Here is a 26,448-nt window from a genome sequence, read left to right as displayed (position 1 = left end):
CAGTGGACCAAATTAAATTACTCGGCAACAAAGAATTTCAAGAATGGTGGGAGCATAATTTCTTTCTCTCGCTTCCTCTCTCGCCTGACCATACCGTTCATTTGACTGGAAAGGCACTTTAGTCAGCCTATTGTTGGATGAATCAGAAATTGTCTTTTTTGGGAATTGTTTTATAATCTAAGCCATAAGCAAGGGATATGGTTTTCACTGATCTATATGATTCCTGTGTCTGAGAAACTGGCGAAGAATTGAAGCGGATATCATCAGTGAAAGCAACTACAGCGTCATGACATTGAGGAGGTTATTTTTTGAACATAGAGGTTCCCTGCGCCTATCCCTACTTCTCACTACATTCGGAAATTCCAAATTGTTATCATACAATTAGATTTGCAGTAATACAACGCCTTGCAAATCTCACGTGGTTCAGTGAAACCCTAATATTTCGGATGATTATAAAAGATGCCACATATTCGATCCGAACTATTCATCAGCCTGCCTGACCTGCAAGAATTTGAGCTTGATCTTCTTCAGTGTTTCAAGAACAACTTTCATACTGAGTCTGTCAGTTGGAGATTCACCAACACATTTTAAGGCCAATTCCATGATGGATGAAAAACCCTCCAACTTCTCAGTGAAATTTTCATCCTCACGCTTCAACAACTTAGCATCAATGACTCGAAGAATCGAATTAGGCAGAGAATCATTTATCCAACTCTTCAAGTTCAAATTTCCAGCAAACATTTCATCATTAGGCTTTCTTCTTGAAAAAACTTCCATCAGCATGATTCCATAGCTATAAACATCGCATTTTGCTGATATCAAACCCTCAGATCCATACTCTACAAACAACGTTCAAATTGAACAAGTATCACATAAAAGACGGCAAAAAGAAACTAAATGCTATGCACAAACTTTAGGATTAAGATTGAAGAATCATTACCCGGAGCAATGTAGCCAACTGTAGCTAAGGTCTTGGTCCATGCAAAGCTTTCCTCCTTTTCCAGCATTTTTGCAATACCAAAGTCGCTGACGTGGGCAACCATATCCTCATCAAGTAAGACATTACTGGGCTTCAAATCACAGTGAATCACAGGCGTCGAATATTCTTCGTGGAGATATTGCACAGCACTTGCCACATCTATCATTATATTCAATCTCTGTAGAGTATCTAAGAAATAGTTGTCAGAGTACAGCCACTTCTCAAGGCTTCCATTGCACATGTATTCAAGCACCAAGGCCCTAAAATCCTGGTTCCAACAACCGCTGATGACCTTCACAAGATTTCGATGGCGAAGGTTCTTCAGGACTTCACACTCTACGTCAAAGCTCTTGAGTACTCCTTCCAATTCCAAATTGAAAACCTTTACAGCAATAGACCTTCCATCATTGAGAATCCCCTTGTAAACAGATCCAAAACTCCCAATGCCAAGCAAATTGCTTTCACCGTACCCATCAGTTGCTCGAAGAAGTTCATAGTACGAAACTCTTTCTTGCGTTGGCACCAATACCATGTTTGTTCCTTTAGAATCCTGATATCTCTTCCAATATCTTCTGAAGACAATTGCTAAGGCTGCGACAACCACAGAAGCAATTCCCAGAGGAGCAAATACAAATAGAAGCACCTTTTTTGTTCTTGACCCGTGAATTGAATTATTTCTTGGGCAAGATGGCACGTGAAACCTGGAATCCCCACACAATGCATCGTTGAACAGAAAAGATTCAGCGGTAAAGTTCCTAAAGCGACCACCAGAAGGAATTTCACCACTTAAATGGTTATAAGAAACGTCAAGCTCTTTGAGGTCCCGAAGTGCCTCCAATGACTTTGGTATGAAGCCAGAAAGATTGTTGTGCGATAGGTAAAGTCCTTGCAAGCTGAGCATATTGCCAAATGACTCTGGGATAGATCCGTGAAATTGGTTTTGGGATAAATTTAAATTCAACAGGTATTGCAAATCACCTGTTGTGCGGGGAATGTCACCAGAGAATTGATTCGCTGATACGTCTATAGATGTAATAGCTTTCAGATTTCCAACTTCAAGAGGCAAGGAAGCATTAAGGGAGTTTGAGGATAAGTTCAACTGCAAGAGATCTCTGAGGTTCCAAAAACTATTAGGTATGGCAGTGACTAAAAAGTTGTTTCCTAGTTCAAGATCCCGAAGAGAAGTCATATTACCAAAGCATTCTGGTAAAGACCCAGAAAACTGGTTTGTGGTCAGATCTATCAAAGTCAAGCTATGCAAATTGCAAAGGTTATCTAAGGTGCCGTTAAGATTATTATCTCCCCCAGTCAAACCTTGCAGGTTTTGTAGATCTTTGAATGCTGTTGGAATACCTCCGGTCAAGTGATTGGACCGTAGATCAAGCAATAGCAAATTGGTCAAGTTGCCAGTTTGACTTGGTATGGTGCCCTTGATTTCACTAGTTTTTAATAACAACTTCTCTAAAGAAGCAGAGAGATTCCCAATGGAAGCTGGAAGAAGCCCATTTAATGGATTTCGGCCCAGGTCTAAATAATGCAAGTTTTTGCATTTTGTCAATGAAGTGATGAAGCTCAGCTCCATAGAAGTGGGATCGCTTGTTAAATTGTTGCTTTGCAGAACTAGATATTGCAGAAGTCTAAGGTCCCCGAGGGCGTCAGGAATGGAACCAGTGAATCCGTTAATTGAAAGTTCTAGCACTCTTAATTGGGAACAGTTTGAAATGGACACTGGTATAACTCCACCAAGGTTATTCCCAGCAAGCTCTATGAATAATAACTTCGGCAGTCTGTATGCTAGATCCGGCGGAAGATTTCCTGATAGAAGATTAGATGAAAGTGCAATATTCCGCAATGCTGAGAGGTTGAAGAGCCCACGGGGAATGGAGCCATTCAAGCCATTGTAAGGTAACTGAAGATTCTCGAGTTGGTAAAGGTTACCCATCTCTGGTGGTATTGTACCTGCGTAGCAGATTCATTTTCAAAGGAAGCATACCAATCATTAGGCTGTATAAATTATAAAAAAAAAAAAAAAAAAAATTGAATGGATGTAAGCGTTGAGTTAACTGATTTCGATTTACTTCACCAAAAAATGGTACTTTAAAGATGTATTTACCTGTCAAGGAGTTGTTGGCGAAATAGAGCTCAGTAAGCATCGTCAAATTCCCGATTTCTTTTGGAATGCTTCCTGTGATTTGATTCCATTCCAAATTGAGCCCCTGCAGGTTTTGCAGATTGCCTATCTCTCGTGGAATCGTACCTGCCAATCACACACGCCGGTAAGCTAGCAGATTTTTATCCATTTAATAAATGGGCCTGGCATACTCAATTACCCATTTATAAATCACCTAAAATTCTACTCATTTTTTTTCTATTTTTTTGCATGTTGTTTGACAAAAAAAATAACAATATTTTATTGTTATTAGATTTGTAAGAAATTCAAATTTATTTGATTAACACTTACTAAAAGTTGAGTTGAAATATATAATTATTTTTAAAAGGGTATAAATGAGTAAATCGAGTCAACCCATTATCCACCAAATAGATGGATTTCATTGGATACCCATTTAGATCCATTTAAAATTAATGGGCGGATTATTAGTCGGCAGGTCTGGATGAGTTAACATAATTAGGTTGTTATTGAAACCTTTAGTTAAGTTAAGAACTTCTAAGTATTTTTTTTTTTTGGCAGATGTTTTCCGTCGTAAGTAGGAGTATCTGATGAAGTTTATGGACATTCAAATAGACATGACATGATCCGTTTCACCTAGAACTTACTCCAAATATTTGTTAATTGCATGATTATAAATAGACCATAAGTAGTGGTGAAGCTATTCGCAGACCTGATTACCTGTTAAGTTGTTACGCCCCAACACGAGAACCTTCAAACTATGCAGTTTGCCAATCTCCTGGGGAATTACACCTAACAATTTTACGCAAAGACAGAACTAATCATATTCATTTCAGAGATAGATTGATCAGAACTGTCTTACGCGGAAATTTGTGTTGGTAAATATGCATTTAATTTTCTGGAATAAAGAAGCAGAGGTGTTACAATAGTAATTAAAAAAAAAAAAAAAAACCAGCCATCCATGCCATGCTGGTAAAACAGTAAATAGTGTTGAATCCCATTGCCAAACAGGGAAAAATTACCATTAATTGCAGTTTGGTATGCAAAAAGGCAAAGCAAAAGCATTACCTGTGAAGTTGTTAGTCATGAGGGATAAATACGTAAGCTTCTCCAGATTTCCAATTTCTTTAGGTATGTGCCCGCTAAACCTGTTGGATGACAAGTCTAGCGATTGAAGTTGAGAAATCTTGCATAAGCTCAATGGTATTTGACCAGATAAATAATTCCCAGATAGAGACAGATCCTTGAGGACTGAAAGATTTCCCATCTTTTCTGGAATATTACCCTCCAGAAAATTGCCTCTTAGAGTTAAAGTTTCCACTTTTGACGAGTTTGAGATTGAAGAAGGAATAAAACCACTAAAACCATTGTTGTCAAGAAACAAGAACCGGAGTTCGGGAAAGTGACCAAACCACATTGGAATTTCCCCAGTGAATCTGTTGTTGGAAAACAAGATGAACCTCAGGCGGCGTAGATGTGACAACTCTTCGGGCAGATTTCCGTGGAAGGAGTTATTTCTCAGATCAAGAGAAACAAGAAAGGAGAGGTTTCCCAAATCCGGAGGTATTGTGCCGGTGAGTCCCATGTTTGAAATATTTAAATCAGTCACTCTTTGGTGTCGAGAGCTGCACTGGACTCCTATCCAGTCACAGACAGAGGATGGAGCAGCTGTAGAAGACCAGTTTTGTGACAAGAATTCATGCTGTTCTGACGTGATACGGGCGTTCAGGGCTAAAAGAGCAGATTGATCAGTGCCTAAACTTAATCTTTTCATGGCTGTGCAACTGGTCATCATTAGATGGTGCAGCAAAACAAGTGCTGCAAGAGGGTAGAAGTAAAAGTGTTTCTTCATATCGACCTATATGATCAATCAATAGTCCTAATCGGCGGTATATTCTCATTCGCCCATTCTGTTGCAACCTCTATATATAGTCATTGTTTTGGAATTATGTGACCGCATGTAATACATTTTAGCATTTTCCTCTCTCAGTTATCCAAACTTTGCCTTAAAAAACCTTTTCCGCTGAATTTTGGTCAATTTCCACTTTGTCCCTCTCTTTCTCTCTTTTTTTTTTCTTTTTAAAAATAAATTTCCCTTCCTCCGAGTTGACTTCTCTAGTTGGGTGAATTTGGAAATGAATAGGACTGTAGTCTAGGGCAAACACTTGGTAGATCAAGTGTATATAGGTCCTGTGGTTCAAAATTTGACACACTATCTCATCAACTCAAATATTTGAAAATGTGGCAAAATTTAGACCATTGGATCTATAAGACCGGGTCACCCAAGGAAAATACTTCCAGTCCAATACACCGCCCATCTGTCCAAAATCTATTAATCATAGAGGGGTTATGTATATATTTGAAAATTATAAGGGGATTATGTGGTAAACCACTAAATCATGAGGAATTTATATGATAAAAATATAAAACCATACGAGCTAAAGTATCATGCATATTACGTTTATATATTTTGGTCACTTTAACCATTTTAATTTTTAACCAAGGAAATTTCGACGTTTTCATGGATTCTTTTACAGAAAATCATTTCCATCACTTTAATAATTTAATTCAAACTTTGAGAAGTTCATATATAGTATTTGAAACTATAGAGAGAGGTTACATGAAAAATCACTTCTTTTACAGAAAATCATTTCTATCACTTTAATAATTTTATTCAAACTATGAGAAGTTTATATATAGTATTTGAAACTATAGAGAGATTATGTGAAAAATCGTTAAATCACGGACAGTAAATTAGAGGAAGATACCTCCAGTCCAGCATACGGGATCCTCAGTGCCACTTTTCCAGTAGCAATTCAGTACCACTTCTATATTTATGCTAGGTGTCCTGCTTATTTAATTTGTCATGTGCTATTTATTTAAATTTCTTCTATGATCACGTGATAAGTGGGATTGGCACTGAATTTGGTACCGAATAGTGGCATAGAGGATTCTAACTGCCAGTCCAGTGCACCGCCCAGCCGTCCAAAATTTGGGAAGTCCAAGTCTGCTTTTGCATAGCGAGGCCCACCAAGTGGGATTGCAATATGGAACAGGAAATTTATTTGCCAAAGGTCGGAGGCTCACGCAAAATATCGAGCCAGCCATATGGGAAATGGGAACGGGTCGACTTGCCTCACATTACTTCTATGTTTTTCAGGCAAATGTCAGCATCTTAATTGATTTTTTTTTTTTTTGTTTGGAATAGGCATCTTCATTGATTAGTGAAAGGAAGTTTGTAAAAGGGTGTACACCCCAGTATATACGTCAGGAAAACTATTATATATATATACGCTGTACAATCTTTGCGAAGAAGTATACAATTCCAGGGAACCAAAATACCTAATGTTAGGTATGCCCCATTCAACTACCAAATTCCATTCTATGTTTTTTTTTGGCCGATAATATTTATATAACCTACTCTATCCTATTCTAGGAGAGAGGGAAAACTTAGGCCTTGTTTGAATTGCATTTTTCTGGATTTTTTGTAAAAAAATTACTGTAGTAATTTGATATATGTGAGGTAAAAAGGTGATTGAAAAATATGTTAAAAAAAACGTCGCAAAATTGCTGTCCAAACAAGGTCTTAATTGACGAAAATATCTTCGGGAAAAATTACTGAAAATGGCAAGTTATAAATAGTGACAGGTGGGAGGCAAGGTTCCCACAGCCAAGACTTAAAATCTTGGTGATGATTAACAGGCATTCTATTGTGTTGTAAGATGGACCTTTTGCTTCTATCGTGTTGTAAAAATTCCATTCAACCGATGCGCGTACCACATGTCTTTAGCGGGTAAAGGGCGCTAGAAATTTGGTACTATCGTTTACAATTGACTTCTAAAAATATAATAAGAGAAGAACCAGGTTTTTCTTTTCCTCTCAACAACGGGACTTCATGCATGGGACAGGACTTTCCAGTTAGACGATAATAATGTCAAGTGGAGCTTAATTCGCGACTTCAGTGAAGTAGTTGATCCAATCCATCGAAAAAAATGTTTAGACGATAAAAATTTTCAAATTAGACGATAATAATGTCAAGCACTCATTTCATCGAAGGATCGCCGGTGTTTTAACGTGCAAAGTATGGTTCTCTCTAGTTTTTGGTCAATTCCCGAGTCTCCGTCCAATTATGGGAAGATGACTGAAGTCAAGAGCGACCCTTATAGTGGCACAGGGTCGTTGGAAATTGGAGTAGAGTCGTTGACTCAGTGGACCAAATTAAATTTCTCGGCAACAAAAATTCAAGCCCAAGAGTCAAAAAGGTGTATTGCACAAATTTACAGGCAATTTGAGGTATTGCGTAAATTCATGAAAATTTGCTACTCTCTCCGTCCCGTTTTGTTAGTCTTGATTTTTTTTTTCACACAGATTAAAAAAGTGTAATTAATTTGGTTGGAAACATAAATTTAGATTACTAATTTCCTAAAATACTCTTATACTAATCTCGAAGAGTGCCAATTAATATCAGTTACAGCTAATGGGTTAGTATTGGAAAAGTTCAATGTATTCAATATAGTGGGTTAGTATTTAATAACAAGATATTTAATAAGGGTGAAAGATTACTACATTTCTTAATGGGAAAGTGGACTACAATTTGGGACAGATGAAAAAGGAAAACAAGACTATCAAAGTGGGACGGAGGGAGTAGTATACTTCTTTTTGTCTTTCATATTAAGTTCAAAATTCATGAAGTGGAAACCGCGATTAGGGTATCGAGAATTAACATAATTCATAGAGCCAGAGACATTTGTTTTGTTCACAAGAATTAACAATATTTCTCTTAGTTTGGCTTCTAACTGGAACTTTCTCGAAACTCCAAACTAAGAACATATTAGGGTTTTTCATTCCGCATTCCGACATAACCAACTTACCAGGAAACTTGTGAGTAAATATTTCAGCTGAAATGTCATCAAATGTAAATCAATGGATAATTTTTCGTGGCTTCTAGATTATTTTTTGAAGCATTATCGCTAATAAATTAGGAAAAAACTATATATAGTTAAACTCAGAGGATTATTTGGAGAAATGTTACAACTTCAATGGAGATCCCCCCACTCATATGAGGCTTTTCTATAATGAATCATGTGGGATACAAAGAAAAATTCAACATTTCTGGCTAAAAATACAAGTTATAGAAATACACAATAACTCAAAAAGCATTTCATCCATACAATATATCAAATATTTCAAAAAATTTTTATAGTAAAAATTTTTCATATACCCTTCTACAGTAAAATTTTTTAAAAACACCCTAAAAAACAACTAATCCATAAAGAGCCAGTTAAGCAATAAACTGCATATAATTTTTCCAGTATTGGGCTAGAAAAGCAGATTGATCAATGGTGAATTATGAAACCATTCCCCATTATACAATAGCGCACACAAAGAATTTCAAGAATGGTGGGAGCAGAATTTCTTTCTCTCGCTTCCTCTCTCGCCTGACCATACGTTTATCTGACCGGAAAGGCACTTTAGTCAGTCAATTGTGAACCAGAATTGACTAAAATCTATGGAGTAAGTATGCTGTGATTCAAGAAATGAGAAATTCTGGGCACTTTAGTTGCCAAAATTGTTGGATGAATCGGAAATTGTCGTTTTTGGGAATTGTTTTATACTCTAAACCATAACTGGCAAAGAATTGAAGCAGATATCATCAGTGAAAGCAACTACAGCGTCATGACATCGAGGAGGTTATTTTTTGAACACAGAGGTTCCCTGCCCCTTTCCCTGCTTCTCTCTACATTCAGAAATTCCAAATTTTAATCATACAATTTTATTTGCAGTAATACAACGCCTTTCAAATCTCACGTGGTTCAGTTTATTTGATATAAACAAATTGGCCGCTCTTCCCTAATATTTCGGATGATTATAAAAGATGCCACATATTCGATCCGAACTATTCATCAGCCTGCCTGACCTGCATGAATTTGAGTTTGATCTTCTTCAGTGTTTCAAGAACAACTTTCATACTGAGTCTGTCAGTTGGAGATTCACGAACACATTTCAAGGCCAATTCCATGATGGATGAAAAACCCTCCAACTTCTCAGTGAAATTTTCATCCTCACGCTTCAACAACTTAGCATCAATGACTCGAAGAATCGAATTAGGCAGAGAATCATTTATCCAACTCTTCAAGCTCAAATTTCCAGCAAACATCTCATCATTAGGCTTTCTTCTTGAAAAAACTTCCATCAGCATGATTCCATAGCTATAAACATCGCATTTTGGTGATATCAACCCCTCAGATCCATACTCTACAAACAACATTCAAATTGAACAAGTATCACATAAAAGAAGGCAAAAAAAAAAAAAGAAAACTAAATGCTATATACAAACTTTAGGATTAAGATTGAAGAATCATTACCTGGAGCAATGTAGCCAATTGTAGCTAAGGTCCTGGTCCATGCAAAGCTTTCCTCCTTTTCCAGCATTTTTGCGACACCAAAGTCGCTGACGTGGGCAACCGTATCTTCATCAAGTAAGACATTGCTGGGCTTCAAATCACAGTGAATCACAGGCGTCGAATATTCTTCGTGCAGATATTGCACTGCACTTGCCACATCTATCATTATATCCAATCTCTGTAGAGTATCTAAGAAGTAGTTGTCAGAATACAGCCACTTCTCAAGGCTTCCATTGCACATGTATTCAAGCACCAACGCCCTAAAATCCTGGTTCCAACAACCGCTGATGACCTTCACAAGATTTCGATGGCGAAGGTTCTTCAGGACTTCGCACTCTACATCAAAGCTCTTGAGTACTCCTTCCAATTCCAAATTGAAAACCTTTACAGCAATAGACCTTCCGTCATTGAGAATCCCCTTGTAAACAGATCCAAAACTCCCAATGCCAAGCAAATTGCTTTCACCGTACCCATCAGTTGCTCGAAGAAGTTCATAGTACGAAACTCTTTCTTGCGTTGGCACTAATACCATGTTTACTCCTTTGGAATCCTGATATTTCTTCCAATATCTTCTGAAGACAATTGCTAAGGCTGCGACAACTACAGCAGCGAGTCCCAGAGGAACAAATACAAATAGAAGCACCTTTTTTGGTCTGGACCTGTGAATTGAATTAGTTCTTGGGCAAGATGGCACGTGAAACCTGGAATCTCCGCACAATGCATCGTTGAACAGAAAAGATTCAGCAGTAAAGTTCCTAAAGCGACCACCAGAAGGAATTTCACCACTTAAATGGTTATAAGAAACGTCAAGCTCTTGGAGGTCCCGAAGTGCCTCCATTGACTTTGGTATGTAGCCAGAAAGATTGTTGTGCGATAAGTAAAGTCCTTGCAAGCTGAGCATCTTGCCAAATGACTCTGGGATAGATCCATGAAATTGGTTTTGGGATAAATTTAAAATCAACAGGTTTTGCAAATCAGCTGTTGTGCTGGGAATGTCACCGGAGAATTGATTCGCTGATACGTCTATAGATGTTACAGCTTTCAGAGTTCCAACTTCAAGAGGCAAGGAACCATTTAGGGAGTTTGAGGATAAGTTCAACCGCAAGAGATCTTTGAGTTTCCAAAAACTATTAGGTATGGCAGAGACTAAAAAGTTGTTTCCTAGTTCAAGATCCCGAAGAGAAGTCATATTACCGAAGCATTCTGGTAAAGACCCAGAAAACTGGTTTGTGATCAGATCTACATAAGCCAACCTCTGCAAATTGCAAAGGTTTTCTAAAGTGCCGTTAAGATTATTATCTCTCACACTCAAACCTTGCATGTTTTGTAGATCTTTGAATGCTGCTGGGATGCCTCCGGTCAACTGATTCGATTGCAGAGCAAGCAATATCAAATTGGTCAAGTTGCCAGTTTGACTTGGTATGGTGCCCTTGATTCCACTAGAATATATATACAATTTCTGTAGAGTAGCAGAGAGATTCCCAATGGAAGCTGGAAGAAGCCCATTTAACGGATTTTGGCCCAGGCCTAAAAAAACCAAGTTTTTGCATTTTGTCAATGAAGTGATGAAGCTCAGCTCCATAGATGTAGGATCACTTGTTAAATTGTTGCCATACAGAGCCAGAAATTGCAGAAGTCTAAGGTCCCCGAGGGCGTCAGGAATGGAACCAGTGAATCTGTTAGTTGAAAGTTCTAGGATTATTAATTGGGAACAATTTGTAATGGACACTGGTATAACTCCACCAAGGTTATTCCCAGCAAGCTGTATGGCAAGCAACTTGGGCAGTCTGTGTCCTAGATCCCGCGGAAGATTTCCCGATAGAAGATAGAGTTAAGGTCAATATTCCGCAATGCTGAGAGGTTGAAGAGCCCAGGGGGAATGGAGCCATTCAAGCCATTATAAGGTAACTGAAGATTCTCGAGTTGGTAAAGGTTACCCATCTCTCGTGGTATTGTACCTGCATATCTATCATTAGGCTGTAAAATCCACTGAAGAAACCAATTATAAATTAAAAAAAAAAATCGAATGGATGTAAGTGTTTAGTTAACCGATTTCGATTTACTTCACCAAAAAATGGTACTTTAAAGACGTATTTACCTATCAAGGAGTTGTTGGCGAAGTAGAGCTCAGTAAGCATCGTCAAATTCCCGATTTCTCTTGGAATGCTTCCCGTGATCTGATTCCATTCCAGATCCAGCAGCTGCAGGTTTTGGAGATTGCCCATCTCTCGTGGAATCGTACCTGCCAATCACAAATGCAGGTAGGCTAGCAAATTTATACTCATTAAATAAATGGGTCTGGGTATACCCAATTACCTATTAATGAGTTACTTAAAATACTACTCTTTTTTCTCTATTTTTTTGCGTGTTGTTTGACAAAAAAAATAAAGGTATTTTATTGTTATTTGATTCATAAGAAATTGAAATTTATTTACTTAACACTCATTAAATGCTAACTTAAAATGTATAATTATTTTTAAATGAGTATAAATGAGTGAGTTGAGTCAATCCATTATCCACCAATTAGATGGATTTAATTGAATACCTATTTAGATCTATTCAAAATTAATGGGCAGGTTATTAGTATACGGGTTTGGATGGATCAACATTATTAGGTTATTATTGATACCTTTAGTTACGTCTAAGGAATATATAGCTCTTCAGAACTTCTAAGTTTTTTTTTTTTTTTTTTTTTTGTGGATGCTTTCCATAGTAAGTAGGAGTATCTGATGAAGCTTATGGACATTCAAATAGACATGACACGAATTCATTTCACCCAGAACTTACTCCAAATATTTGCTGTGGTGAAGCTATTCATAGACCTGATTACCTGTCAAGTTGTTACGCCCCAACACGAGAACCTTCAAACCATGCAGTTTGCCAATCTCTTGGGGAATTACACCTGACAATTTTATGTAAAGACAGCACTAATCATATTCATTTCAGAGATATATTGAGAACGACTGTCTTACTTGGTTGAGATGTAACTTGCAAGCGGAAATTTGTGTTGATAATTATGCTTTTAATTTTCTGGAATAAAGAAGCAGAGGTGTTACAATAGTAAATTGTTTTTTTTTTTTAAAAAAAAAAAAAAAACAGCCATCCAAGCCATGCTGGTAAAACAGTAAATAGTGTTGAATCCCAGTGACCAAACAGGGAAAAATAACCATTAATTGCAGTTTGGCCTCGTTCGTATGCAAAAAGGCAAAGCAAAAGCATTATTACCTGTGAAGTTGTTAGTCATGAGGGATAAATACGTAAGCTTCTCCAGATTTCCAATTTCTTTAGGTATGTGCCCGCTTAACCTGTTGTTAGACAAGTCTAGCACCTGAAGATGAGAAAACTTGCATAAACTCAATGGTATCTGACCAGCTAAGTCATCCCCAGATAGATACAGCTCTCTGAGGGCCGAAAGATTTCCCATCTTTTCTGGAATATTACCTCCCAGGAAATTGTCTCTTAGATTTAAGGTTTCCAGTTTTGACAAGTTAGAGATAGGAGGAGGAATAAAACCACTAAAACCATTGCTGTCCAGAAACAAGAACCGGAGTTCGGGAAAGCGACCAAACCACATTGGAATCTCTCCATTGAAGTTGTTAGATGTTAACCTGAAGTACCTCAGGCGGCGCAGGTGTGACAACTCTTCGGGCAGATTTCCGTGGAAGGAGTTATTTCTCAGATCAAGAGAAACAAGAAAGGAGAGGTTTCCCAAATCCGGAGGTATTGTGCCGGTGAGTCCCATGTTTGACATATTTAAAGCAGTCACTCTTTGGTGTCGAGAGCTGCACTGGACTCCTATCCAGTCACAGACAGAGGACGGAGCAGCTGTAGAAGACCAGTTTTTTGACAAGAATTCATGCTGTTCTGAAGTGATACGGGCGTTCAGGGCTAAAAGAGCAGATTGATCAGTGCCTAAACTTAATCTTTTCATGGCTGTGCAGCCGGTCATCATTAGATAGTGCAGCAAAACAAGTACTGCAAGAGGGAACAAGTAGAAGTAAAGTTGTTTCTTCATATCGACCGACCTATATGATCAATCATATAGGCCTGTTCTCCTTGCAGTGCTGAAATGCTGTTTTTTCCGGACTGAATCATTTCCCTCCACATCTGTTACTACTATGGTTGTGACTTATCTGTTAAGAATCTAGAAGAGCTGCAATTTGCAACTTAGCTGTTAAGAATCTAGTTGCATCAGTATATCTTCTGCTCAAAACCAAAACGATCAGCGAATGAGATGGAAGATCTCGCTGATGTGCAAGGAGAACAGGCCAATAATCATATGCGACTATGTTGGAATTGTGCAAATATTCAGGTCAACTGGGAGATTTTTATTAATGCAGACGCACCATCTCATCGAGGGACATTGGATGTGGTTCAGTTTCTTGCTATTGTGACCACTTGATTAATTTAAAAGTGACCATGACGGCCGGGATATGTATAGTGGCCACGAAAAATGTTGATAATTTGTTGGTATTGTGTTTTGTTCCAAATGAGACACAGAAAAAAGTAGTAGTTTACACTGCACTCTCATATCTCGAGTCATGTTACATGTCTCTCTTATCAAGTTTTGCTTGCATGGCCACTAATTTCAAGAGTGGTTTTTGAAAAGTCAGTTGTGCTATATTCAAAATAGCCTCAACATCCACTCTTGATTCATTAAGCACGTGATTTTCAGTGGCTGAGCATTATTTCGGATTAGGGTTATTATTTAGTTTGACGAACAAAGATACAGATCGAACTTTTAGGCTTGGTTTGGGAGTTTAGGACAGAAAAGTGAAGAAGGGAAAACTCATCTCTCGTGGTATTATTGTACCTGCATATCTATCATTAGGCTGTAAAATCCACTGAAGAAACCAATTATAAATTTAAAAAAAAAAAAAAAAAAAAAGTGGGTGGGTGGGTGGGTGGGTTTGTGGGTTCAGCACTAAATGTGCCATTTGGTTAGTGGGTTCAACACTAAGGAATGCGTCTCCGAGCAAAGTCATGAAGGGAATAGAGACCATACGTTTTGTGGACAGTAGTCACTAGGAGAGGAGATTCTGTGTGTGCCGCATCAGTTGAACACTTGATTGCAGGGCGCTTGCCCTTTATTATGCAAAGATTGGCCATTTTATTCAAACGCTGTAGATTGGTTAGCACATAGACGCCAGTTTGGAGTATAAAAGGATTTCTATCTATCTTTTTTTATAAAAGATGTGATTGAAAAATGTGTTTACAGAAACGTAAAAATTTTTTTGGAGAAAAATTACTCTCCAAACAAGGTAGGTCCAACTTTATGAGGCAGCAATTTTTTGGCGAAAAAAAAGGGTTATTAACGTTACTTGAAATTAATATTAGATTCGCTATTTGTTGTATTCAAAAGTTGAGCCACAATTGCATATTTACCAAATCTTGGCCATTAAATGTTTCAAACACTATCCATCGGTAACAAAATGTTGAATCCCCAGTTCTCTCCCAACCTACCCCTTCAACCTTGAAAAACAACACACCCCTTTTTTAAATCTCTTTCTAGCCTCGGAACTTATTCTAAGGTTACGGTTTTAACAATAAGTTTACTCCCAAAGTCCAAAGTTTCTAAGAAAAATTATGTTTTGCTCCCCATTTAATTATGTTATATTAGTAAATGTTGTGTTCTAAATTAAAGAAAAATTCTTGCATCTCCATCTGTATTTGGAATTTGTGTATGTAAATACAAGCTAATCCAATCCATCGAAAAAATATCAAGTGCTCATTTCATCGAAGGATCATGGGTGCTTTAATGTGCAAAGTATGATTGGATTAATTTTTTTTTTTTACAATAGTAATATTTGTATAATCTAATCAATTCCATTTTATAGAGAGAGAAAGTCTAAAAAAGCTGTATCAGAAACTAACAGGTATATAAACTTAATTAGATCAAAGCGATATTCTAACATCTCATTTGAATTTTTTCACTACAAGTGAGATTCGAACCCCGATCTACGATTCAAAGAGGGATTTAATCACTATTTGGCGCAATTTAGTGGTTGATTGGAATGATTCTCTCTAGTTCTTGTCAATTCCCTAGTCTCCTTCCAATTTTGGGAAGATGACTGAAGTCAGGAGGGAGCCCTATAGTGCCACTGGGTCGTTGGAAATGGGAGTAGAGTCGTTGACTCAGTGGACCAAATTAAATTACTCGATTAGAAAAACTCAAGCCCACGAATAAAAAACTTATATATATTGGACAAATTTACAGGCAATTGGAGGTACTGCATAAATGAAAATTTGCTAGTATTCTTCTTTTTGTCTTTATATTAAGTTCAAAATTCATGAAGTGGAAACCACGACTAGGGGATCCAGAATTAGCATAATTCATAGAGCCAGAGACATTTGTTTTATTCGCAAGATTAAGTTCTCTTAAAATTCATATTTGCTTCTAACTAAAACTTTCTCCAAACTCCAAACTAAGACCATATTATGGTTTTTCATTGCGCATGCCGACATAATCAACTTTCCTGGAAACTTGTGAATAAATATTTCAGCTGAAATGTCATCAAACGTAAATCAATGGATAATTTTTCGTGACTTCTAAATTAATTTTTTAAGCATTTAGCACTAACAAATTAGGAGAAGCTGGATAGAGTTAAACTCAGACGATTATTTGGAGAAATGTTACAACTTCAATGCAGATTATAGGACAATGTTACAACTCAGACGATTATTTCAGATTTTTGTATGATATTGTAAGTTTTAATTGATTTTGAAGTTTTTGATTGTGAAGGCAATTTTCCTATCTAAGCTTCCTTATCAACGTGTCCGCTATTTATACGGTCGAAATTAGGCATGTTAATGGGTTGGGTGTTACCCAAATCCAATCCAGACCCAATATATTTTGGATAGGGTTTGGATTTAATTTCTCAAATTCAGACCCTACCCAAACCCAGACCCAAAACCTATGAGAGAGTCGTGGGTCTGGGTAGGGTCTGGTTTCCTAGAATCCATATCCAAATCTAGACCCATATCAGATCTTACCCAGACCCATACATATTTAATTAAATAATATGTATTAGAAAATTTATAAAATAATATAATATTTTATGGTTATTGGAATGAATACAATAAGATTTTATGGCATCAGAATCTTCATTTAGTGTTCGTGATTGGGTGACTGATGAGATTCGTGCCAAATTACTTCTAGATATTGTTGAAACATTAGTGACTACTGATTATTAGATTGAATCAAAGAAAAAATGAATAAGTGTTTATAAATCTTCTTATTCTATTATTTATTTGCCATCGGTCTTTAATCAAATGATTTTTATCTCATTCACTATTTTAGTGTTGGATTGCGAGAAATCTACCAACATTGAGATTTAAATAAGAAAAAGAGGAACAAAATTACATTTTTTAATAAGACTAAAAATTTATATATGTTATGGTTGTTTTCTTTTTTAAAAACTAATCCTAGTTGTCATTGTAATTGGTACAAACTTTTTCAAAAAAAAGGAGAAAAGGTAAAGACAAACAAATGAAATAGTAATGTGGATGCAGTTGAATATTCTTTTTTTTGAATACATAGAAGTAGTCAATAATAATTCTTTTTTTGAGTTCAAAATATTGCATTCAATTTGTTGAATGTTAATTTTATTATTTGAAAACAAAAAATTGGATGGTATTTCTATTATTTATGAACTCTATATATTTTTAATACATTTTTACTTTAGTATTTTCAGAAAATACCCATGGATACCCATTGAATATCCAGATTCATAAGGGTTTGGATATGGACTTACTTTTTCAGACTAAAAAGAGTTTGGATCTGAATCAAAGGGACCCAACCCAACCCCTATCCATTGACATGCCTAGTCGAAATCGTGGATAAGAAGCATTTCCATTGTCGCTTTCCAAGGAAAAGTTCACTATAATGCCAAGAATTACGTGTTAGAATATTTAGATAAGCTCAGGTGATTTTGTTAAACACTTTTTGTTTCTTTGTTTTCCTTGTTAGGCCTGGTTTCAGAAAATTGACCAACGAGAACAATAAAGTTCTTGGTAACCAAATAAATACAATAACAAACCAAATAAAATAAATAGAAAGATACAAAATTTTATGTGGTTCGGCGAATTGATCTATGTCCATGGACGGAAGAGTAGCAAATTTATTATAACAGAAAGAGAGTACAAAAGTTTAAGAAATAATTCTAACTTAATAGTCGAATGAATTAAGTTGTAGACATGAAAACACAAGAACTTGGCGGTTCTTTCTTTGGCTAATTCCCGTCGACTTCTTAAGAATCATACCTTTTTTTTGTCTAACACAAAATACTTAACAGTTTAAAGGTCCATAACTTATTCTTTTGGTTTCATATCTAACCAAAACTTCTCTTAAACTAGAGCATGGGCCCTGTAAAATTCTCTTGAACTTGTGCATACGTTATTTGGATTGGTACTCTTGGCACACTCAAACTCACTTAAACCCACTATATTTATAATCACTATGAGGAGAGGCTTCTTTGTAAAACTTTCGATATGGAATACAAAATTAAACTCAACATTTCTGGCTTAGAATACGATTAAGCAATAAACTGCATATAATTTTGCATTTCAACAATGGTGGTAGCAGAATTTCTTTCTCTCGCCGACTCTCTCGCCTAACCACACGTTCATTTGACTGGAAAGGCATTTTAATCAGCCAATTGTGAACCAGAATTGAATAAAGTCTATGGAGTAAGTATGCTGTGATTCAAGATATGAGAAATTCCGGGGACTAGGCTACAGGTTGCCAAAATTGTTGGATGAATCAGAAATTGTCTTATTTGGGAATTGTTTTACAATCTAAGCCATTAGCCATAGCAAGGGATATGGTTTCCACTGATCTATATGATTCCTGTGTCTAAGAAACTGGCAAAGAATTGGAGCGGATATCATCAGTGAAAACAACTACAGCGTCATGACACTGAGGAGGTTATTTTTTGAACACAGAGGCTTCCTGGCCTATTTTCCCTCATATTTTCCCTCGTATTCGATCCGAACTGTTCATCAACCTACATAATATTTTTATTAATTGAATTGAGTCTTGGGAACAATTATAGTAATTTTTTATATTCAAAGGCTAAGCTTCGACTCCATATTAATTATATTTTGACTCTTCTAAGCTTCGACTATTGAATTTTTTGTATTTAAATCATATCTTGGCCCTATAATGTCCCAATAAGGTATCCATTGCATCGGTAACGAACGTTGAATCCCTGGTTCTCTCCCCACTTACGCCGTCAAAGTTGACTATGGGGACGAATGGAATGGTTTTCTCTAGTTTTTTCACTTTCTTTTGGGGTCAATTCACAAGTCTCCTTCGGATTATGGGAAGGTGCCTAAAGTCAAGAGAGATCCCTCGAGTACCCGTGCGCTGCTGGAAATTGTTATAGGGTCATTGACTCGCTGGACCAAATAAAATTGAAGCAGCCATTCGCTCTTTTTTTTCCCTTTTTTTTTTTTTTGTCAACACGATAGGTTCTATTTTATATGTACTTCTACTCTATCATAAGTATTCTAAGGGAGAGGGGTGGGTCCAAATGAGTCAAGAAAGAACTCGGAAGGAATTGAACCACCATCGAATTAAAGAGGTGTCGGTTTCTATTTTATACCTATTTCTATTCTATTCTAAATATCCTAAGGGAGGAGGGAGTAAGACCAAATGGGTCAAGGAAGAATTTGAAAAGAACTGAACCGCCATCGGATCAAATGGATGTCTTTGTATCCGAGAGTGAAACTTTTAGAAAATTCTGAAGATGAATGCAAGTCAAGAGATCGAATCCCTTGACCTACGTCTAAAGAGAGTCTTAAACTTTTTTCTTATGGTCAACTAGTCAAAAGGTAGTTGGAAGCAGCCATTCACTCAATGAAGGAAAACCAATCAAAAATTTATATTGAACAAATTTACAGGCAATTTGAGGTACTGCATAAACGAAAATTTGCTAGTATACTTCTTTGTGTCTTTTATAGTATTAATTTCAAAATTCATGAGGTGGAAAACACGATTAGGGGATAGAGAATGAACACAATTCATAGAGCCAGAGACATTTGCTTCATTCACAAAATTCAAATCTCTTAGTTTGGCATCTTAAAATTCATAGTTGCTTTTAACTAGCACTTTCTCCAAACTACAAAGACCAAATTTCGATTTTTCGGTCTGCGCCCCGACCAAATTTCGATTTTATGGAGAAATGTTACAACTTCAATCAAGATCTCCCGCTAATATGAGGTTTCTGTGTTATGGACCCTTAAAAGAGTAAATTAATCATTCTGAACTAAACCATGTGGAAGTTTCGAATTTATTTCGTAGGATTATGATATTGTACGTTTTAATTGATTTTGAAGGTTTAGATTATGAAGGCAATTTTGCTGTCTATGCTTCCATTTCAACGTGTCCTTCTTCAAGATATGAGAAATGCTATTATAAATGCTATTTATTCAATCCGAACTACGAATCGACCTCCATGACCCGCAAGAATTTGAGTTTGATCTTCTTCAGTGTCTCCAGCGTAACTTTCATACTAACTCTCTCACTTGGAGATTCACAGACACATTTTAAGGCCAATTCCAAGATTGACGATAAAACCTCCAGCTTCTCAGTGAAATTTTCATCCTCACGCTGCAACAACTTGGCATCAATAACTCGAAGAATCGAATCAGGCAGAGAATTATTTATCCAACTCTTCAAGTTCAAATTTCCAGCAAACATCTCATCATTAGGCTTTCTTCTTGAAAAAACTTCCATCAGCACGATTCCATAGCTATAAACATCGCATTTTGCTGATATCAACCCCTCAGATCCATACTCTACAAACAACATTCAAATTGAACAAGTGTCACATAAAAGAAGGAAAAAAGAAACTAAATGCTATGCACAAACTTTAGGGTTAAGATTGAAGAATCATTACCTGGAGCAATGTAGCCAATTGTAGCTAAGGTCCTGGTCCATGCAAAGCTTTCCTCCTTTTCCAGCATTTTTGCAATACCAAAGTCGCTGACGTGGGCAACCATATCCTCATCAAGTAAGACATTACTGGGCTTCAAATCACAGTGAATCACAGGCGTCGAATATTCTTCGTGCAGATATTGCACTGCACTTGCCACATCTATCAATATATTCAATCTCTGTAGAGTATCTAAGAAATAATTGTCAGAATACAGCCATTTCTCAAGGCTTCCATTGCACATGTATTCAAGCACCAAGGCCCTAAAATCCTGGTTCCAACAACCACTGATGACCTTCACAAGATTTCGATGGCGAAGGTTCTTCAGGACTTTGCACTCTACATCAAAGCTCTTGAGTACTCCTTCCAATTCCAAATTGAAAACCTTTACAGCAATAGACCTTCCGTCATTGAGAATCCCCTTGTAAACAGATCCAAAACTCCCAATGCCAAGCAAATTGCTTTCACCGTACCCATCAGTTGCTCGAAGAAGTTCATAGTACGAAACTCTTTCTTGCGTTGGCACTAATACCATGTTTGTTCCTTTAGAATCCTGACATCTCTTCCAATATCTTCTGAAGACAATTGCTAAGGCTGCGACAACCACAGAAGCAATTCCCAGAGGAGCAAATGCAAATAGAAGCACCTTTTTTGTTCTGGACCTGTGAATTGAATTAGGTCTTGGGCAAGGCGGCACATGAAACCTGGAATCTCCGCACAATGCATCATTGAACAGAAAAGATTCAGCAGTAAAGTTTCTAAAGTGACCACCAGAGGGAATTTCACCACTTAAATGGTTATAAGAAACGTCAAGCTCTTTGAGGTCCCGAAGTGCCTCCAATGACTTTGGTATGGAGCCAGAAAGATTGTTGTGCGATAAGTAAAGTCCTTGTAAGCTGAGCATATTGCTAAATGACTCTGGGATAGATCCATGAAATTGGTTTTGGGATAAATTTAAAATCACCAGGTTTTGCAAATCACCTGTTGTGCGGGGAATGTCACCAGAGAATTGATTCGCTGATACATCTATAGATGTAATAGCTTTCAGATTTCCAACTTCAAGAGGCAAGGAAGCATTAAGGGAGTTTGAGGATAAGTTCAACTCCAAGAGATCTTTGAGTTTCCAAAAACTATTAGGTATGGCAGAGACTAAAAAGTTGTTTCCTAGTTCAAGTTCCCGAAGAGAAGTCATATTACCAAAGCATTCAGGAATAGACCCAGAAAACTGGTTTGTGGTTAGATCTACTGAATTCAAGCTATGCAAACTGCAAAGTTTATCTAAGGTGTCGTTAAGATTATTATCTCCCACGGTCAAACCTTGCAGGTTTTGTAGATCTTTGAATGCTGTTGGAATACCTCCTGTCAAGTGATTCGATTGTAGATCAAGCAATACCAAATTGGTCAAGTTGCCGGTTTGACTTGGTATGGTGCCCTTGATTCCACTAGTTTCTAATATCAGTATCCCTAACGAAGCAGAGAGATTCCCAATGGAAGCTGGAAGAAGCCCATTTAACGGGTTTGGGCCCAGGTCTAAAAGTACCAAGTTTTTGCATTTTGTCAATGAAGTGATGAAGCTCAGCTCCATAGATGTAGGGTCACTTGTTAAATTGTTGCTTTCCAGAGCTAGATATTGCAGAAGTCTAAGGTCCCCGAGGGCGTCAGGAATGGAACCAGTGAATCGGTTCCTTGCAAAATTTAGAATTCTTGATCTCGAACAATTTGTGATGGACACTGGTATAACTCCACCAAGGTTATTCCAAGCAAGATCTATGAATAATAACTTGGGCAGTCTGTATCCTAGATCCGGCGGAAGATTTCCTGATAGAAGATTAGATTGAAGGCCAATATTCCGCAATGCTGAGAGGTTGAAGATGCCATGGGGAATGGAGCCAATCAATCCATTATAAGGTAACTGAAGATTCTCGAGTTGGTAAAGGTTACCCATCTCTGGTGGTATTGTACCTGCGTAGCAGATTCATTTTCAAAGGAAGCATACCAATCATTAGGCTGTATAAATTATAAAAAAAAAAAAAAATTGAATGGATGTAAGCGTTTAGTTAACTGATTTCGATTTACTTCAAAAAAAAATGGTACTTTAAAGATGTATTTACCTGTCAAGGAGTTGTTGGCAAAGTAGAGCTCAGTAAGCATCATCAAATTCCCGATTTCTTTTGGAATGCTTCCCGCAATTTGATTCCATTCCAGATTGAGCCTTTGCAGGTTTTGCAGATTGCCTATCTCTCGTGGAATCGTACCTGCCAACGGTATTTTATTGATGTTAGATTAGTAAGAAATTCAAATTTATTTGCTTAATACTCACTAAAAGTTGAGTTGAAATGTATAATTATTTTTAAATGGATATAAATGAGTGACCTGAGTCAACCCATTAGATAAGAATTCATTTCACTTAGAACATAATCCAAATATTTGCATAAGTAGTGGTGAAGCTATTCATAGACCTGATTACCTGTCAAGTGGTTATGCCCCAACACGAGAACCTTCAAAACATGCAGTTTGCCAATCTCTCGGGGAATTGCACCTAACAATTTTACGCAAAAACAGAACTAATCATATTCATTCCGGAGATATATTGAGAACTGTCTTACTTGGTCGAGATGTAACTAGCAAGCGGAAATATGTGTTGGTAATTATGCTTTTAATTTTCTGGAATAAACAAGCATAGGTGTTACATTAGTAAATTTGAAAAAAAAAAAAAAAAAAAAAAAGCCATCCAAGCCACGCTGGTAAAACCGTAAATAGTGTTTAATCCCAGTGCCAAACAGGGAAAAATAACCTTTAATTGCAGTTTGGCCTCGTTCGTGTGCAAAAAGGCAAAGCAAAAGCATTACTTGTTAAGTTGTTAGTCATGAGGGATAACCGCGGTTTGACCATGTGAGTATACAAAGGCAAAGCAAAATTATTACCTGTTAAGTTATTGGTGATGAGGTATAACTCCTTGAGCTTCTCCAGATTTCCAATTTCTTTAGGTATGTGCCCGCTAAACCTGTTGTTAGACAAGTCTAGCACCTGAAGATGAGAAAACTTGCATAAACTCAATGGTATCTGACCAACTAAGTCATCCCCAGATAGATACAGCTCTCTGAGGACCGAAAGATTTCCCATCTTTTCTGGAATATTACCTCCCAGGAAATTGTCTCTTAGATTTAAGGTTTCCAGTTTTGATAAGTTAGAGATAGGAGGAGGAATAAAACCACTAAAGCCATTGCTGTCCAGAAACAAGAACTGGAGTTCTGGGAAGTGACCAAACCACATTGGAATCTCTCCAGTGAAGTTGTTCTTGGAAAATCGGATGAACCTCAGGCGGCGTAGATGCGACAACTCTTCGGGCAGATTGCCGTGGAAGGAGTTATTTCTCAGATCAAGAGAAACAAGAAAGGAGAGGTTTCCCAAATCCGGAGGTATTGTGCCGGTGAGTCCCATGTTTGAAATATTTAAAGCAGTGACTCTTTGGTGTCGAGAGCCGCACTGGACTCCTATCCAGTCACAGACAGAGGATGCAGCAGCTGCAGAAGACCAGTTTTTTGACAAGAATTCTTGCTGTCCTGAAGTGATATGGGCTTTCAGGGCTAAAAGAGCAGATTGATCAGTGCCTAAACTTAGTCTTTTCATGGCTGTGCAGCCGGTCATCATTAGATGGTGCAGCAAAACAAGTGCTGCAAGAGGGTAGAAGTGGGAGTGTCTCTTCATATCGACCGACCTATATGATCAATCAATTGTCCAAATTAGACGCAAATGTGTAATACCATTTGAATATGATTTTTTTTTTTTTTTGTGTGGATACATAGGAAGAGGTCATCATATCCCCTTAAATTGCAACTATGTTCATATGAATTCGTACATATTTATTTTATTGGAGTTACATTTTTAAATTTGCGTCTTGTTGACCAGGAACAGTTTAGACTGTTCTTAGTCCAATATTGTATATGTACATATTGTTCACCCGAAGGTGACTGATCCAAAAAAAAACACCCGAAGGTCAGACCATACAATCAATCTTGTGGAAAGTCATGCATCAATCTTCTACATGTTTCAATGGCCGCGTATGGAAACTTAAGACATTTTCTTCGATAGTCATTAAAGGGTGGGTCAGGATGTACAATGCATTTTCAATTGACTTCTATAATTGGTAGAACCAGCCTTTTTCTTTACCTCTCAACATCGCCAACGACAGGACTTCATGGGACTTTCCAGTCAGCAATGTCCTTTTTTTTTTTTTTAATTTTAGCGTAAGCGAGAGAATTTAAATCCAATGTCTTTGGATAATATTTTTTTTATATCACTTAATCTATTTCTGCCCCTCCGATTAGACAATATCAAGTGGATTTAATTCACTTCAGTACTTGATCGTACCATGTGCACATAATCAATTTTTTTATTTCATTTTTTCAACTCCGCAATCAGCAGAAGAAGGGACGGGTTGGATGATACGAAAGAGGGAATGTAAATGAGAGGTTTCGGGTTTGGGACCTCCCACCTACACTAAGAAAATAAAAATGATAATAAAAACTAAAAATCCTCTACGGTTAGCCATATGCCTCGAACACTTAATGTACAATTTTACAATTAAAATAATTGCTACTTTGAAGCACGAAAATTATACGTAAACAAATCCAAATACATGCACCCGAATTAAAATGAGCATGCGCATTATTAAATCCTTGAACTATACCCTCACACCACAGTAATCCAAAGTTAATTACGTCCAATTTTATTGAGATAAGAAAAATAACAACAAAAACCACATACATTTTTTAATGTATAGTTCTATTGTAGATTACATATGCTAGCACGTATAACGTAACTAATATGATTAGCAAGAACTATGATTCAATTCTCTTTGAATTTTCAATAAATCATCAACATTCAATTACTAGAATTTAAACAACGAAATATGGAGCATAAAGGTATCAAAATGGGTGATTCAAATAGGTTTGGACAACCTATAATTGGGTAATAGTTATAACGGGATCAATCCATTTATATTTATTTAATAAGTGGGAATAGTTATACCCAATTAACCTATTTGTGAGTAACTTAAAATTCTACTTTTTTTTTATTTTTAGTATATCATTTGACAAGAAATAAAGATTTTATTGTTATTAGATTAGTAAAAAATTCTCAAATTTATTTGCTTAACACTCACTACAAGTTGAGTTTAAATATGTAATTATTTTTTAAATGGGCATAAATTGGTAAGTTGAGTCAACCCACTACCCACCAATTAAATGGGTTTAATTGGGTGTCCATTTAAAAATAATTATATATATTTAAACTCAATTTTTAGTGAGTCTTAAGAAGATCAATTTGAATTTCCTATCAATCTAAAAATAATAAAATGTCATTATTTCTTGTTAAACAACATGCAAAAAAAAATTTAAAAAGAATAAAATTTCAAATGTGTCATAAATAAATAATTGGGTATAAATGAGTTGATTCATTTTGACCCATTTATTAAATGGGTATAAATAGGTTGATCCAATTATATCCATTACTCAATTATAACTTGTCCAAACATGTCTAAATCAGTCATTTTGGCACATCTAAATTTTAGTTCCTAAACTTGTATGGGTGATAAGTCACAATTTTATCATTTATTTTAGAATTAATTTTTCCTATTACCTTATCAAATGTGAATTAATTATCAGATTCTACTCATTTTTTACATTTGTGCTTATTACAGAAAGTTAGAGCAAAATATGATCAAAAGTTACGAATATCGTACTGCAAATATTACTTGGCGTGGTCGCGTCAACCCAGATCTTAACATGTCCAGAAGGAAAGATGCGCAACACCGACTCTCATTTGGAAGTGAAACGAAAGGAGTCAAATTGGGATTAAGACTCCTATCTTTTTGGTAGCTTTCGGAGAGCCAGCCGCCGAGGAAGTCAATGGAGATTAGCAGTCTTCCTTTTACTCCTTATTGGTAGCCGAATAGGAAGTAAAGAGTATATCGGATTTTAGTCAGGAAAAGAGCCGTCA

The 26,448-nt window shown here is 36.7% G+C and overlaps 2 protein-coding genes and 1 pseudogene across 2 annotated transcripts; all 3 read right to left on the bottom strand.

Annotated features, from left to right (window-relative positions):
* Positions 1–440: 440 nt before the first annotated feature.
* Positions 441–4,996, bottom strand: LOC113706147 (uncharacterized). The gene is made up of 5 exons (XM_027228039.2): positions 4,176–4,996; positions 3,828–3,899; positions 3,093–3,236; positions 941–2,938; positions 441–839 (listed from the first exon to the last, which is right to left on the bottom strand). Exons 1-5 carry the CDS (start codon positions 4,957–4,959, stop codon positions 481–483), a joined length of 3,357 nt encoding a protein of 1,118 aa, XP_027083840.2. The 5' UTR covers positions 4,960–4,996; the 3' UTR covers positions 441–480.
* Positions 4,997–8,764: 3,768 nt separating this feature from the next.
* Positions 8,765–13,862, bottom strand: LOC113705267 (uncharacterized; annotated as a pseudogene).
* Positions 13,863–19,787: 5,925 nt separating this feature from the next.
* LOC113705266 (uncharacterized) lies at positions 19,788–24,329 on the bottom strand. Its single transcript, XM_027227065.2, has 5 exons — positions 23,373–24,329; positions 22,916–22,987; positions 22,560–22,703; positions 20,413–22,410; positions 19,788–20,311 (listed from the first exon to the last, which is right to left on the bottom strand). Exons 1-5 carry the CDS (start codon positions 24,154–24,156, stop codon positions 19,953–19,955), a joined length of 3,357 nt encoding a protein of 1,118 aa, XP_027082866.2. The 5' UTR covers positions 24,157–24,329; the 3' UTR covers positions 19,788–19,952.
* Positions 24,330–26,448: the final 2,119 nt, after the last annotated feature.

This window comes from Coffea arabica, chromosome 8c (assembly GCF_036785885.1).
Source record: "Coffea arabica cultivar ET-39 chromosome 8c, Coffea Arabica ET-39 HiFi, whole genome shotgun sequence".
Classification (NCBI taxonomy): Eukaryota; Viridiplantae; Streptophyta; class Magnoliopsida; order Gentianales; family Rubiaceae; genus Coffea; species Coffea arabica.
The sequence above is the reverse complement of the archived record's forward strand: the minus strand, read 5'-3'. Positions and strand labels throughout refer to the sequence as shown.